We start from the raw sequence: 16,981 nt of genomic DNA, 5'->3' as shown, positions 1-16,981 counted from the left end.
TACGACAGAATGATATTTCTAATTTAAACAGAATTATTTTGTCATACGAATGTTTTTTGTTTTCATTATTATTATTATTATTTATTGGAGTTTTTTTTTTCTTTTCTTTTCAATTTTTCTATCGTCAATAATATCTAGAATTTTATTGTATCCATTTAATTTTTATGGATACACTTGTTAGATATTTTTTTTCAATCTATTTGTAGATATAAATATCATAAAATAATTGAACCCATAAATATCATTGTGTAACTTGAAAATTTATTTTGTTTTCGAAATTTTGGTATTTAAATTTTTTATATAAAATTGAATTGGTGATTTATTTAAGTATATTTACGATTATTTTGTATTTTAATATATATTAAAAACCATGTTTATGGAATATTGAAATTTATTAACTGACACTGGGTTGGTTCAATTTATGGAAATTTATCAAGTCTAGTATGATGCAATTTTGCACATAAGTGATATGTTTTGGACATAAGGTAAATTTAACGTACACAATTCATTCATCGAGTGAACAATTGATAGTCGTTAACCAATAATTATTTACCAATTTTATAGCCTTGAAAAACCACTTAAAAACTCGTTGTTTCATTGTTTATTTTTTTTAACAAATTAAAAAAAAAAATCTAACAGTTAAAATAAATTTACCAATAATAAATTAAATTTGTTATTGCGCATGTAATTTTTTTATCGATTAATTTTTTCTAATATCATGGAAAAGAATCAGTCATCAATATAATTAAAATAGTAAAAAGAAAAGAAAAGAAAAAAAAAAAAAAAAACAATTTCAATGTAAAAGTTTTAAATTTAAAAAAAAATAATAATCTTGAGAGAAACCGATTATTTATTATAAATAAAAATTATAAAAATTATATTATTTACGTGTAATTTTAACGGTATAAAAAAAAAAATAATATAATTTAAAATTTTTAAATTTGCTAATTGAAGGTAGCGGTGTGTTTCTTTATACTTTTAAAATTATATTAATTTAATTATTGTAAGAGGCATTTTATTCGAAATCGTTATTGGCACTCATACGGGGAAATTTACGGGAAATACGGGGACATTTACGGGTTTCACACACAATGTAATCAGTCCTACACATACAACGGTGGCTATGTTCACCGTAAATTTTCTCGTAACCTGTATAAATGTCCCCGTAAATTCCCCCGTATTGAGTGCCAATAGCGTTACCGCATTTTATTTGAGATTTATATAAATTTATTTTTTTTTTTTTTTCAATAATAAATCAATAAAATAAATTCAAGTTAAGTAGCACTGCAGTCTTGCAAGATGATATTTTTGTATACATCAAAGTGTGAATGATATATACTTGAAATGTCCGCTGGAGAATTTATACAATTGACTTGATCGATAGCAAGAGACTCTAATCAACTTATCGCACATTCTGTAATCGTGTTCCCTCGTGTCTGTCATGGTCGAGGTATTACGACTATTGCAATAGCAAGTTCATGCCAATTCTAATCTTACCGGAAACATTTTATCGCTTCCAATCGACGTAATCATTTACATTTTTTTTTATTCTTTTATATTAATATTGATATTATTTTACTTTCCATTATAGGTTTTCCACTTTTGTATACTTTTTTATTTTCATCAGGTAAACTATATTTATTTAAAGTAGAAAAAATGGATTTTTTAATTACAAAATATGAAAACGTACCTGATGACTGCGTCGACTTCCTCGCAGACTCAACCTTTGGTTCCATTCTTTTTTTGGCAACTCTCCAAATTTTTCCATTTTTTTATTATTTTAAAATATAGACTTTTTTTTTTTACTTTTTGAGGATTCAAACTCAAAAAAGGAAAAAAAAAATGAGCTGCTTTTTTTATTCCTTGGTTTTTCTCAATTTTTTTTATATTTTAAACGTTTATCCGAAAGCCAAGCTGTCTGGCCTCGAACTATGGAGTTGTTACTCCATTATTACCACCTTTGAAATGAAAAAAAATATATATATTTAATATTATACATATATAACAAAAAATACATGACATATATTATACTGTATATAAAGCTTTTTAGCACTGAATCATTTTAAATATTCTTTGTGAAAATTTTAAAAACCTCGAAAAGTCCTGGTTATATTATCATCGTGAAGCTTCTTTGATATATCAACCTTTTCTTTCTTTTTAATAAGAAAAAAAAATTCTAATACGATTATAATATTATGATAAGAAAGAAAATCATATTTTAGCGTATTTACAAAAGAAAATTAATCTCCTTCTACTGATTGATTATATAAAAGAATAATTTGTGAAAAAAAAAAATGAAAAAAAAAGAAATTAAATTAAAAAAAGGTTTCAATTTTCAATTTGTTATTTTATAATGAAAAATAAACAATTTGAAAAAAATCATTCAATAATTTCAAGTAAATAAAAATATATAACTACTTGTTTATTCTGAATTTTATTGATAAATTAAATTTAAAATTTTAGGTAAGATACATAAAGGACTCGTTTTGCTTTCTTATTTTTTCCATTTCTTTGTTCAACATATGTCTAGCAAATGGTCCATGAACCATTAACTTCTCTGTACATATAACCTTTCAAAAAAAAACTGTGAAAAAAAACATGATGATAGTGGAATGGAGTGATTAAAGACGAAACTCTGCACTGTTGCAATAGAAAATAAGATCACGTCAGCTTTACAAGCAATCTACTGATCTTTCAACACGAAAAAAAAAAAAACGGCGTATAAATAGCAAAAATGAAAAAACGTCGATGAAGTTGTTTTTTTTTTCTTTTTTTTTCTTTCATCAATATATTTTTTTACCTTTTTTTTTTTTGCTTTTACGCTGACCCAGAAAAATTTTATACACATTTAAGAAATTGCAGTAAAATTTTCAGTGAGTAAATCTAATTTAACAGAAGAATGCACCGAATATTCATAAATAATACCGACGTTAATGGTTAACCACTTGTTTTAGTAAACAAAGAGTATTTTGTGTGTGAAAAGCAAAATTGAAGTGAAAATTTTTACACCAGAATAATTTCAACACCTTGTCTATTCATTTCCAAGAAATTTTATTTATCAAAATGATCGCGATTGTTGTTATTTTTTATTTTTTTATTTCTAATATTATTGTTCTATTATTTTATTTTTTTTTTAGTAACAATTGAATAAAACGAGTCTATTTATTACACTTTTATTTCTAGATAAAAAAAAGAATCATAAATAACTCGTGGATTATTTCGACAAAGTACTGTGGACAGGAGAAAATTGTCTCGTTGTTGTTGAATGATTAATGGTAACGCATAGAAAATTCATTGGCAATAGATATTTTTCTTTTTTTTTGTGATAAAAATATAGTTAAATATGTTCATTAAAAAATAATTATCCTGGATAATAGAAGAAAGTATTTTTTTTTTTTTGTAAAATGTATATTGTACATTTTCATGTGAAATATAAAATTATATTTAATAAAAAAGAAGAAAAAAAATATATTAATAAAAAATACGAAAAAAAAAAATACTTCATCATGAAGTAATAAATTTTTTCTTTATGAAAAATAAAGCTGGAATTTTGTTTTTTTTTTCCTGGATGTTATTTTTCTGTGTGTCTGAAATATCATTGTGATTTTTTTTACGGATATAAACACGAACCTTATTCTTGAAATGAATCACTAAAGATTATCGTCAATTTAATCAAGATTATGACTGCTATATTAAATCATGAATGAATGTGATATTTTGAAGGGATTAAATGCAAGTGTATAACAGTTAATAACTGAACTTTATTCAAGTTAATATTATAGATGAATAATTGACACTTTGTTAGTTAAGTAGAATCGAAAAACTATCAAAATATATGAGTCTCATAAAAATGCTATAATAAAATATCAATGGATTTAAGTATACTGTTTGTATAAAAAATGTACAGGATTATTTGAATGATATATCATTTTAAAAAATACATAAAAAATGCAAATACCGAAAAACCTCCCCTAATTTTAATTTCAAAAAAATTAAATTTAAATGATACGTAAATTTATTCGTTGAAAATAATTTCAAGTAAAATTTTTCTACGTAAGCTGAGGAGCCGAAAAAGCTCAATCTGTCTTGAATTTATTTTCAGATAAAATAATATCAGGGCTTCCAAATTAATAGACGTATTTTTATTATCGACATTTCATAAAAATAATATCTTTTTTTTTAATTTAAATGTCTGTAAAAAAATTAAAATTCAATGATATTTTTTAAAATGATAACAGAAATAAAAAAACTTGAATAAAAATATTTATATTCTAAAAATAAAGTATAAAAAAGAGTTTTTTTTTTTCTTTATAAATAAACTAGTTGACAAAGTTTTAAAATAAAAATTTCCACGTTGATTATTTTTTTTTCTTTTTTCAACAACTATTTAGCTAATAACTTGAATAAGTTACAAGTAAAAAAATAAAAATAATAATATATACAATTTCGATAGCCCCAAAACAAAGTAAGTCATCACAAAAAAATTTAAACTTTATGAATAAATTATTTTTATCAGTATAATAATAAAAAAAATTAATATCTTATATTACAAAATTGATTGATCACATGAAAGCTGAAAAACCCAAGAGGATTTTTTTATTTTTTCTATATAATTAAATGACAAATATGATGGAAGCTTATTATAAATTCATGGATGAGTTACATTGAAATTTCAGATGACACAGATAATAATTTTAATAAAAAAATAATCCATAAATATGCTATTGAATTATTAATCAAAAAAAAAAAAAATATACCTCAATGAAAATTAATGAAAATAAAATAATATATATATTTATTTTTAGAAAAAAAATTTTACATAAAGGTCATTTAATTTGAAAGGTTAAAATGTAAAAAAAAATGATTACTAATAATTAATTAAAATTGATAAAATTTATGTTATTAAACTGAGTAATTTTAGGTTTATGTTCAATGACTTGTTGTAATAATAAATAATAAATAATAATTGTATATATTTTTAATAAACGATATATCAAGCCACAATTTTTATTCTTAAAACAAAAGAAAAAAAAAATATAAGGAGATGCGGAAAAAGGCGAATTGGGTTAATCAAGACAGGGGAAATAACGATAATAACGATAACGAGGTAGTTGATGGTAGGAGGTTGTAAAATAAGAGAATGAAAGTTGCTCAGTCACGCAGCTAACTTCCTCTTTGAGTTCATACAACACCAAAGTATCATAGTTAAATGTCTACCTTGCTCAACCTTATAATACATTTTATAAACTTCAATTTTCATTTTAATTTTAATTATTTTATTCAATTTTAATTATTCTTTATTTGTATATATATTTTAATTGCAATTTTTATATTTGAAAAAAAAAAGGGAATAATAATAACAATCAAGCTGTTAATTGTTAGCAATTTCAATTATTATTTTTCCTATTAAAAATAGAAAAAAAAAAAATTATTGATGAAATTTTTGAAATATAATGAGTTAAAGTTGGTTTTAATTAATGAAATTTAAAGACTGAATGAACACAATAACAAATTGATAGTTAAATCGATAAAAAAAAAAAAATAATTTTATTGGATTAATTTTATTTTCATTAGTAATTTGATAAATAAGAGTATAAATATTTATTTGTTTACTGTTGACAATGATATTGATGCAATATTCTTGATGATTAAACTTGACCATGACCCACATATATCTCTCTCTACTCATCTTATCAAATTAATTATTTCGAGAATATGCTCGAAGGATCAAGTCTACACACACTCACCAAAATATACTATATAATTAAATGAATACAATGAAATAGCATCAGAGGATTATGTTATTTATACCTGACAATATGATTAATATTTAAAAAGTATATATTGATTTATGAAGACTTCAATATTTTAATAAATATATCACAAATTTTATCAAACTATTTTTAAACTTGATGGAATATTTTATATTTATTTATATATTGTGTATCTGTTACTGCATTTTTTTTAATTCAACTGGGAAATCACAAGTTGCATCACATGGGACACTATGATGCAAAATAATTCTTATAAAAATTTACTTATCAATTTATCTGATATCTTGAATTAAATCTAAATATTTAATAAGCAAAACTTTTCTTGTTGCATTTTATTTTTATAATAAATCATATCAATTTTAAATAAAATAATTTACGTATAGTAAATTTGATATTTTTCAATTGAATAGTGAATAGTTATTACCTTTTTAATGAAAAAAAAATTAACTCTAAATTACTTGTTAAAATTTGGAAAATCATTGACTTATTGCTGAGTCAATATTCATTTGAAAATAGACAGTGAGTTAAATTAATGACTCACAAAATAATAATAAATTCGATTACATCAATCAAACTTGAAAAAAAAAAAAAACTACACAATTTTTCTAAATGTAATTTTCTATTTTATTTCAATGTCGTTATAGTATAATTATGTTAGACAAGTGTTTTGTATTTTACTGTATATACTGATCAAAATAAAAAATAAAAATTACAAGTCTTTATGATTTATTGTGTAGGTGAAAAAATAAAGAGCCGGTACTTGAGCCAACAAAACACACCTGATATGTCTGACTTATGAAATCTTTTTTCACTTTTAATAATTTATTATTTTCCCTTTATTTTATTTTTTTTCATGAATGTATTTGTGTCAGAATTATTATTTAATTTTATTGACCCATTGAAGGAAAAAATTCCAGTTCATAAAACTCAATCAGCATGTTTAACATTGTCATTCATTACGTTTGACAAAAAAAAAAAAAAATATATATATAAAAATAAATTCTGTTATTTTTGTCCTCTATTATTATTTAACTTTTTGTTAGATTGAATCAGTAATAAATAATGAAATTTGGAAATGAAAAAAAAGGGGATCGAAGGTTTTTTTTTTTCATGGTGATTGAATGTTGAAAATGGTTGAATCGATTGTTCATTAATATTATTAATTAATGATTTTGTGTGAGACGCGATAATATCAGTGAATGCGAAAATATTAACTGGGGTCGATTTTGAATAATGCCAGAAAGTTTGTCGCATAATGTGAGCGGATGTCCGATCAAAAATTGACTAATACTACTGTCGACGAGCAACCCCTTCAACATAAAAACGTACAAGGTCGATGATTAATTCAATCGATTTTACAAATGTGCAATTTTATGTACACTCAACAATTGCAAGAGCACGGTCACTGATACGAGATTTTTACATTATAATTTTGTTATAATTATTATTATAAAATACTTAAAGGTAACTTGCGTTTTTCATAATTTTTTTTTTTTTTTTTTTATTAATATTGTTTTGAATTTTATATAAGTATTTATATTACTTCACGGAATAAATTTCTGCATGAAATTGACTTTTTCTTTTGTTGAGAAAATAGAGAATAAAAAATATGTGTATTAAATTTGATACAAATGAGAAATTCCGAGGTAACTTGATTGCTATTATCAGCAATAAAAGTGCAATCGTATTGTGGGAGTTGAGAAACATATGGAAATTTTAAAGCTAATAATTTTAAAAGACAAGAATTCATGCTGAATTTGAATCGATCAAACTAATTTATAGCATAAAATTAAATTTTTTTTAAAATGCTTTACAAAATAATTGGTTTATTACCTTGATTCTACGTTGTATATTTGATAAAATTAACTTTTTCTCGCGATAATAAAAATTTATTTAAATTAAATGCAATTTTTTTTTCACAAGACACAGTGAATATCTGATAGCGCATTGCAACTCTTTCTCATCAATCACTTTTTTTTTTTTTCACAGTTCAATATATATTTTATTTTTATTATCCAACTTTTTTGATCATTCAATTTTGATTGCCAATTACATTGAAAATTTTTCTTACTTAAATTTTCAACGATTTTTGAATTTATTTATTTTTTAATATTTTATTATTTTTTTTTTCTTATGATATATTGTTTTTTTGGCTTTAATTTTTCACTCAAACATTACTTAGAAATTCATTAGAAATTTATTAGAAAAAAAAAAAAAAAAAAACTATTTTTTTTGGAATAAACAAAGTTAATTTTCAAATTTTTTTTTTTATAGAAATTTTAATTATATTGGTGTTTGATATTTTACGAATAAATAAATTGAACGAACGAAATGTGGACCGTCTCACATGAATGCCGCGCGCTGACTGAGAAATTTTCAACTTCGGTGATAGCGGCGTCGAGTTGTCGAGTCGACGGGTCGACGCCACGATCGAAATCAAGTGGATCCTAAATTTTTTATTTTTTTTCAAAATAGCCCTCATAATTATCTATATAATAATTCAACCAGCAGATAATTTAATTTCTTGTATAGTTGTATGTTACAACTACAATCACCAAAATTACATAAAAAAAATTAAATATCATTTTTAAATATTTTTTTTTCTTTGTATATTCAATTTGTTGTTCTAGTACTTAAAGATTTATTAGAGTGCAGTTAATTATATTTTTATTATCACTGCTGGCGTCATGGTACGTTAAATAAAATTGACCCGTGTCTAACAAACAGTTTACAATGTCACATTTGTGGCTGTACAACAAGCTCAATAACACTGAGGACGAATCATTGATTTCAAACGACTGACAAGGCTCCAAGTTTAAGGCCATAAAAATAATAATAATAATAAAACATGTGTCTAGAATAAAAGTGTTATGTAGACTGGCTATTCAGAATTATTTTTTTAAATTTAAATAAAATAAATAATAAGAGTAATGATAATATGAATAAATAATGTTTTTAAAATATTTAAAAATTAAAAATATCAAAAGAGTAATATTGTATGTCATTCATAAAAATAAACAATAAAAGAATGCAAAAATATGTATAACCATTAATATACAATATTGGTAAATAGATTTATATTTATAAAAAAAAAATACTTTTAAACAATCATACATTGCATACAATCATAAAACTGTGCAACTGAGCTTTTCAATTTTTTATATAATAAATAAAAATAAATGTATAAAAAGGATCAAATGCATGTGTAAAATTGTAAAAGCATTCAATTTCTATTTTTTTTTTTTTATTCACTTTTTATTTGGGCATTTTTTTTAAACGACAAAGAGCTTTTTTTTTTTTTCTTTAGTTTTGAATTGCATAGGTATGTTTTATTGCTGTTTAAAAAATTTTTTTTACATGAAAAATTTATAAGCTTTATTTATAAAAATTATAGTAAAAAATTATAGGTGTTTTATTTATTTTATTTATTGCAAATTTAATATTTCAAATGAAAAATAATTAAATAGAAATTTTGACGTCAAAATATATTTGAAAACTGTTTGAAAAATAATTGTATATTTATAAAATACTAAGTGCCTCAACGTCAGGCCTGTTTATATGAAAATAAAAAACAATAATAAAAGAAGAAACAAAAAAAAAAAAAAAAGTAGTGAGATTCATCACAAGTAATATAGTATAGCGCAGATGTGAATTACGAGTTTAAATATAGTGTTGTGTATTGGCCAAGGAAGTCTCATCTACATTGCTTGATCGTATTAACCTACTTCTTATTGATTCCCATTGGGGTTTCAGTGATAAACAAAAGACAATTTTAATAAAAACAAATACAATTTGAATATTAATATAAATATAATTATAACTTAAATAACAAAAATTAAATTAATTCATTATTTACAAATTTTTTAATTTATAAATTAATTTGTCTATGTCAATTTGTTATCCAAAAAAGAATTACAAAGTAAAGTTAATCTTTTAATTTTTTTTAATTCCAAAAGCTTATTTGAACTATCTAAGAATTTTTTTTATAGTTACTCAAAATTTATAGGTAATGATTTTCTTTTTAAAACTTTTAAAATATAATACTTGTAATAATTTAATAAAGATATATTCAACTTGAAAAAAAAAACAAAACAGCAATCTGGTTATATCAATTGAACTGTAATTTTATTTAAATAATAATAATAATTGTTGTTGTTATTATTATTATGTAAAAAAAATATACATAGAAAAAAAAAATAAATAAGTTTTAATAAAAAGTTTAAATCAAAACTAGGTCGTAACATTAACATCTACATGTACAAATAAATAAGCACAACTGGCTGATCATGTAATCAGTTAAATTAAAAATCCAGTGACGTGTTATTGCTGTCAAGATGATCCAGATTTTTCTATTTTTAAATTTTCATAGTTAATATACAAAACATTTTTAGAATAATAAATCATATTTTAAATTTTAATTTTCAACCCTTTGATTGACAGAGTATTTAAAAAATCATAGAAATTTGATCTTTTACTTTCTCTTTGAATTATAATCATCGTGAGATAAAAAAGCTTGAAAAGTATGCATTGCAAAAATAATTATTCAAAAAAAAAACAAAATAAAAAAAGGAAAAGCACAAATTGTACAATGCTCATGCGCTGATTCATGCGCATTGAATTGGCAGTAGATAGGAGGGAAAAAGAAGATAAATAAGGGATGAAAAAAATAAAAGAAAAAAAAAAAACAGCAACCCTGGGAGCATCGACGCTTTAAAGCGCAATGTGACGTGTTTCGTTTTCATTATCTTCCATATTACACAATTACAAACATTTAAAATTTATTTCAATTGAAAATTGTATTAATTTATATATTAATTTTAATGATTGAACTAGTGAATAAGTGGATCGATTGTTGTTTCAATTTAACAATAGCTACGTGTATGTTGTAATCTTGGGGCGTCGTCAGGTTAGGTTCACCCTCAACCACCAAGAAAAAAGAGAACAACGGTAAGAGCAAAAAAAAATCATAAAATGCACATCACTATTGTCATTGACACAAATAACTTTTTTCTTTTTATAATAAATTATCAATCTTTTACAAAGTATTTTTTATAAAAAAATGATCTATTGTCATCTTCATGTGGTACATAAAAAAAAAAAAGAATAAATAAAAACAGTGGGAGTTAAGTAGTTGTGTCTTTATTGGTCAGACAAAGGAAAATTCGTTGACTCGAGATAAGTGATTGATTGAATTTCGACGAGACATTTTGATAAAATTAAATTGTTTTTTTTTTGTCTTTTTATTTTAATGTTTTTTATTTTTTTAATTGGATTGTAAATTTATTTTGGAAGCTTATGTTTAACAAAATGTTTAAACAACAAATTTACTGATGGAAATTTGTCGAAATATATTTTCATAATATGTTTACAATAGTAAATTAATTGGTTTAATGAGTTGAGGATGTCTATTGTATTCAACAGAAGTTGGGAAAGATCATAGAAAAACTTTTGCTATTGGCATGCACGAAAAACTTTTTGTAGAACAAATAGTTCTAAAAGCTCGTTCACCTGTAAAATCTCTTCTTGAATTCTAATATAAAATTTCCTCTTTTTTTTATGTTTTTATTTTGTGGTAAAAAATAAATTGTAAAAAATTGATATCATTTTCAAAGTTTATACATCCAAGAGTTCAATTTGCATTTTTTTTTTTTCTTTTCAGTTTAATAAATTTTATTTAAAAAATTTTCTATCAACAAAAAAAAAAAAAAAAAATGGATAAACAAATGTACAAAAAAAATTGAATAGAAAAGGTTGATAAAAAAAAATTGAGAATTTTAATAATTTTTTTCTCTTTTTTATTATTATAATTCAATAAATTTTGTAAATAAAAAAATCAATAAATAAATTTAAAGAATAAACGAGGGTATATTCTTTATTATTTTTTTTTTTTTTCAATAGACAAAAACAAAAAGAGTCATTCGTTAATTTACTTTTTCTAATAGAAAATTTTACAAAGGCCTTAGTAAATTAACCAAAGGTGGTTAGTGATTCATCTATCCGTTAAACGTCGTACTTTTTTTTTGTTCAAAGTTATTCGTCAATGGTTAAAATCCATTATTCGACAAATGGTATTTTTTTTTTTTCTTTTATTCATTATAAACCTGTCAGCCTTTTTTAAAGCCAACCAGACAGATAATTTTCACAAAAAAAAATAAAAAAGGAAATGATAAATAAAGAAAAAAATTAAATTATCATTAGTCATTTTATGTAATTTATATATTTCAAATTATTATAAGTCAAATTTAAATTGACAATAAACATAAAATGAGATGAATAATATCCTGGATAATTATTTTGTTGAAGAATATTAATAATAATTTCAAACTTTAAACTAAATTATCATCAATAAATCTCATTGAATTAGTTTCTAAACCAAACCAACTTTGATATCAAAATTTTCAGTTTTGATTAGCATAAATACCACAAGTGTAGATCATATTTGACTGATTAATTTGTAAACCTTAACAAATGACAAACAATATCATGACCAGTGAGTATTGAATGAAATATTTTGAGATAAATCATGACCTGAATACAGTTAAGCACACACGTAATTCATTGTATACCCCAATTTTAAATTGTATAAATCCAATACAAAGAGTATTTTTTATCTTGTGGTTTTTGTTTTTATTTTTTCTAGTAAATTGGAGACAATGATGGAAGACGATGATCAAGAAGAGTTACGTTATACAACTGGAAGTGATGTTGAAATTGAAGAATACACTGATACTGAAGAATCAACGTATCCAGTTTATCAACAATCAGACAAGTTGTTTGACATTGATTCACCTTGTTGGCAAAATTTTATTTTTCTCATCACGCTCAGCATTGTCATTGTCTCAATCACAGCCTCCATAATCAGCTATCCACTCTATCATGAGAGTATCAGTGCAGCATCAAGTGCATATGCAGGTGCGAGTGTCATTATATTTTTACTATCATATCATCAATAAAAATATATTTTATAAATTTACATTGACATAAATACATTTTTCAACTTGAACAAATATATTTATAAATGAAAAAAATTTTTTTTATGTAGTTATATCACGAATAGCTCCAAGATTTTATTGTAATAGACTTTGAAATTAAATTTTTTATTTATTTTTTTCTATCATTCAATTTCTTACTTTACATTTTGCTCTACTTTTTTTTCAATTCAATTGATCATGTTCACATTCATGATTTTTTTTTCATGCTTTATATTGATAAATAAAAAAATTAAAAAAAGAAAAAAAAAAAAAAAAAGAATAAGTACAGCTCTTGTGTTTATTTACACACTTAACATTTTCTTTTTTTGGTTCATCTTTTTTTAGGATTACTCTTCACCGCATTTTCAATGACCTGTATCCTCGGTGTCATCTGTTTCATTGTCGAGAAGATCTCACCACCACCAGCACTCATACCAAATAGCATGAGAATAAAAATTCCACGTTGCAGTCTTGTCAAGATAAGTGTTATATACGCATTTGCTGGAATTCTCATGAACCTCTCGTTGGATCAAAACCGAGTACTCTGTCATCTACAAGATCCCATCAAGGGCATAACTCTTGTTTTTTCTCTTGTATATTATTTTATATTTTCACGAAAAAGTAAGTTTTTATATTTAACAAAAATATTATAATTTATACTACTATTGTTTAATTATTAATTTCACAAAATTCAATTGTTTTTTTTTTCTTTTTAATTTCAGTGATGAGCTTGCAGCGAATATTTTCAAGCACAACAATTATTGTTGGATTATTTATAAGTGTTGATTATGGTCTTTGTGATGAATTTCGTTGTCGGGGTCGTGAGGTTCCAGCTCATGCTGTGACAATGAGAGGAACATGGGGTATTCGAGCTGTTTGGACTGTTATTTATGTTGTATCACTTGCAACATTTGCATTATTTTTTACACTATTAGAAGTACATTTTAGCAATGGTGTAAGTATTACATGTTTTTTTAAATTATTTTTTATTTCATATGATAAATGAATTAATTTATCAATTTGTTATTATAGCAAAGAAATAATTGTCGTATGTTATCCATACAAAACAATTCTTTTCTTTATACTGTATCAAGATTGGTGTCATCACGTGACATTAGACGAAGAGGATCAGAGGAAGAAGGTGGTCGTTTATTGCACGTTACTGATCCTGATCCAACAATAAAGCAAAAACACTATCCAAAACCTCCAGTACTCAAGACACTTTTTCACATTCATGTCGTTGCTTTTATTGTCATTTTGGCATTCAGTTGGATCGATACTGTGCCAGGAATCGGCAGGGTAATGAAATAACTTTAGTATATTTATTTTTTTGAATGTACATTTGTGTCTTTTTTGATATCCACTTTCTTTGATTTGATTTAGAATTTTTTTATTTCGTTTTATCATCACTTTATTTTTATGTTTACAGGGCTTAAGTCCAAATGATTTGTACAAGACAATTGTACATGGTTTCAAGTGTCATTTTTGGGGTGGTACTACGTGCTCAAATGTTGCAAATCATGGATGGATATTTATTTTTTCATATACTGTATTTTTTATATCATCTGTTAATTTTCTTGAAATGTGTGAAAGTGCTGTTTTTACAGTTGCAGCAATGAGTACTTCATTGCCACTCACTGGTATTTGGTGGAGTATTTATAAAATGGATATTGATGCAAATAAAGGTAAAGAAAAAAATAATAAAATTAATTATTTAAAATAATAAATTGTTATTTTATATTTTAGCAATGATTATTTGGTCACCTGGTGTTACTGGAGAATTGATTTGTGCATTACTTGGTCTTCCTATTGTTCTTCTTGGTCTTGGATTACTTGTAAGATCACATTTTCGTGATTGCCAACAAAATTATCAAAAAATTACTCCAGATTTACATCGTGATATTTGTCAGAGATAAATCAAACGTAAATAACTCAATTAATAAAAGCTTAGAAAATAATTTGAGTTAAATTAAATTGATTTGATTTAAAACGAAAATCAAAAACAAAGTCAAATTAATTTCTAAATTATGCCAATAAATTCACCGAGCCAAATTGTTAGCGGTTTAAAGCTTTTAAACATTTTTTATTTATTAGATTTTTTTTCATAATAAATATACAAGACATAGTATGCGCAAAAAATAAATAAAAAAACATGAAAGTAGCTTTATAGATTGATAAACAAAAATGACGAGAATACTCTTAGCTAATTTTTTAAAAATGTATAAATGTATTTTTTTTTTTTGTCTATTTTTTAAAACCAATTTGTTCTTCCTCTAATTTGCCAAGCCACATAAGTATTATTATTATCGTAAAGAAAAAAATCATAATTATAGAAAAAATGTTAAAAGAAAAAAAAATGAATTTTTTTAAAATTCTGAATGGATTTATAGTTGTTGATATTGGTGTGACAATATTTTGTATTTATATTAATCAACATACATTTTAATTTTGTTTATTAAACACTCGAAAAAATATATATGTATTTATATTTAATTGTTGAATGACAATTGACATTTGATGCTTGGGTCTTCAACAATTAATTTATAAATAATATAATATTTTGTTTTTATTTTCTAATGATTATTAGAAAAGTTAAAAAGTGATGTTAAACTAGGAGATAATTACTATAGAATAAATTATAAATTTTTTGGAAAGTCAATGGGAATTATATTCTACTTAAATGTGTCAATAAACGTCCACATTTTTATAATGACAATTTTAATTAAAACAGTGAATATTATTTCAACTGGAGGAAATGTAAACAATAATAATTTTTAGCAGGGTCAATTGATTGTTTTTTAACTTCTTTTTTTGATGTTTTTTTTTATAATTAATTATTCAACAAAAAAAAAAAAAAAACAGTATAACAATTGCGTCCGAAATTAAATATCGTAGTTGTTCGTTTATACATAGATTTTAAATGAAATAAAAAAAATTATTAATTAATGAAATAGAAAACAAAAAAAAAAGTGTTTATATTTTTAAAAAAAGCTCAGTGAATTAGGAACGTATCCATTCAAATTATACAACAAAAATAACCAAAAAAAAAAAAAGGTAATAGATAAATTTTGTATTCACAACATTAAATTATTGTTATAATAATTAAAAATAAAAGACAAAAAAAAGAAAAGAAAAATAGAATCATGTTATCAAAACCCGGCAAAAAAATTTTTCTTGTAAAAAGTATAATCTTTTCGTTAGCTAATTGAGAAAAATTATATTTTTTTATAGCAAAACCAAAAACGAATGATTTTAATGAAATGACAAATAGCAAAATGAATAAAAATTTTATGTAAAATTCGTTCCTATAACACTGTTGTTAAATTTAAAAACTAAATTAACAAAAAAAATATATATATGCACATCTGTGCTCTAGGTGTCATGAAATAATGAAAGCAATTAGAAAATTATGATAAATAAATAAATAAAAATCTGCTCAACTGGAATAAAAAAATGTACCATCTTGGAGTATTGATTAATCACAAGTTGGATAGTCTTTCAATGTTAAATCGACTTAAGTTAATGTAACTTGGAAAAAAAAAAGGCAAACGAACAAAAATTATCTGCTCGTTTGATTTTAACGACAAAAAAAGCTGGGGATTCACTATTCAGTTAAAATTGCTCGTCATAAAATAGAGTTAATAAAAAATTATTTTATCGACTGTTGACTATACTGACAAAATTTTGATACTAATGAGTGTGTTGTAAAAAAAATTTTAAAATGTGATTTAATCAGATTAATCCAATAAAGATATTGTTCAAGTAAAAAAGTGATCATACAACAATATAGAAAAAAAAAATATAATATTCCAACCAAACTTTTAGACGTAAACTTGTGACTGTTATATAAGCTGTTATAAAATATATTTTAAAAATTGAATAATATAAAAAACAATCTTATATATATTTTCAAATTGTTGCTATAACTATTTTATATCATCTTTATTTATTTTTATAATTATTAATAATAAAACAACTTGACTCATTTAAGAGCACTCCAAGATGTTCAGTTGTTTTTCCAGTTGTTGGTGGAATATCATCCAACTGATAACCACCTTGTATGATTCAGCTGAACAAGCTGGTTTACAACATTGTGCACTGGTAACACTGGTAAGTCTTCACTCTTCCGGCTTAGCTTCATCCTTTGAGTAAGTCTATATTAATGATTCAACATAAAAAAAAACATTAATTTTTGGTTGGAGAAATGGCGGACAAATTTGCTCCAACTAAAAATTT

The 16,981-nt window shown here is 23.4% G+C and overlaps 2 protein-coding genes across 3 annotated transcripts in view; one reads left to right on the top strand and one right to left on the bottom strand.

Moving 5' to 3' along the window:
* Nucleotides 1–1,958, bottom strand: part of LOC122858978 (adenylate cyclase type 6) — a 31,501-nt gene extending 29,543 nt beyond the window's left edge. Inside the window, exon 1 of the mRNA XM_044162263.1 lies at nt 1,691–1,958. Coding sequence (XP_044018198.1) covers nt 1,691–1,768 — 78 coding nt within the window. The 5' untranslated portion in view covers nt 1,769–1,958. The remainder of the gene's footprint in view (nt 1–1,690) is intronic.
* Nucleotides 1,959–10,621: 8,663 nt separating this feature from the next.
* On the top strand, nt 10,622–15,813 carry LOC122858977. Of its 2 annotated transcripts, none has more exons than XM_044162262.1 (7): nt 10,622–10,721; nt 12,415–12,686; nt 13,091–13,366; nt 13,468–13,700; nt 13,778–14,044; nt 14,175–14,430; nt 14,492–15,813. In XM_044162262.1, the coding sequence occupies exons 2-7, from the start codon at nt 12,428–12,430 to the stop codon at nt 14,659–14,661; spliced, it is 1,461 nt and encodes a 486-aa protein (XP_044018197.1). In that variant the 5' UTR covers nt 10,622–10,721; nt 12,415–12,427; the 3' UTR covers nt 14,662–15,813. The 2 variants fall into 2 exon arrangements, with proteins under 2 accessions (XP_044018197.1, XP_044018196.1); XM_044162261.1 differs by lacking the exon at nt 10,622–10,721 and adding an exon at nt 12,094–12,264.
* The last annotated feature ends 1,168 nt before the right edge of the window (nt 15,814–16,981 follow it).

The sequence above is a fragment of the Aphidius gifuensis genome, linkage group LG6 (genome assembly GCF_014905175.1).
Source record: "Aphidius gifuensis isolate YNYX2018 linkage group LG6, ASM1490517v1, whole genome shotgun sequence".
NCBI classification, from domain to species: domain Eukaryota; kingdom Metazoa; phylum Arthropoda; class Insecta; order Hymenoptera; family Braconidae; genus Aphidius; species Aphidius gifuensis.
The sequence above is the reverse complement of the archived record's forward strand: the minus strand, read 5'-3'. Positions and strand labels throughout refer to the sequence as shown.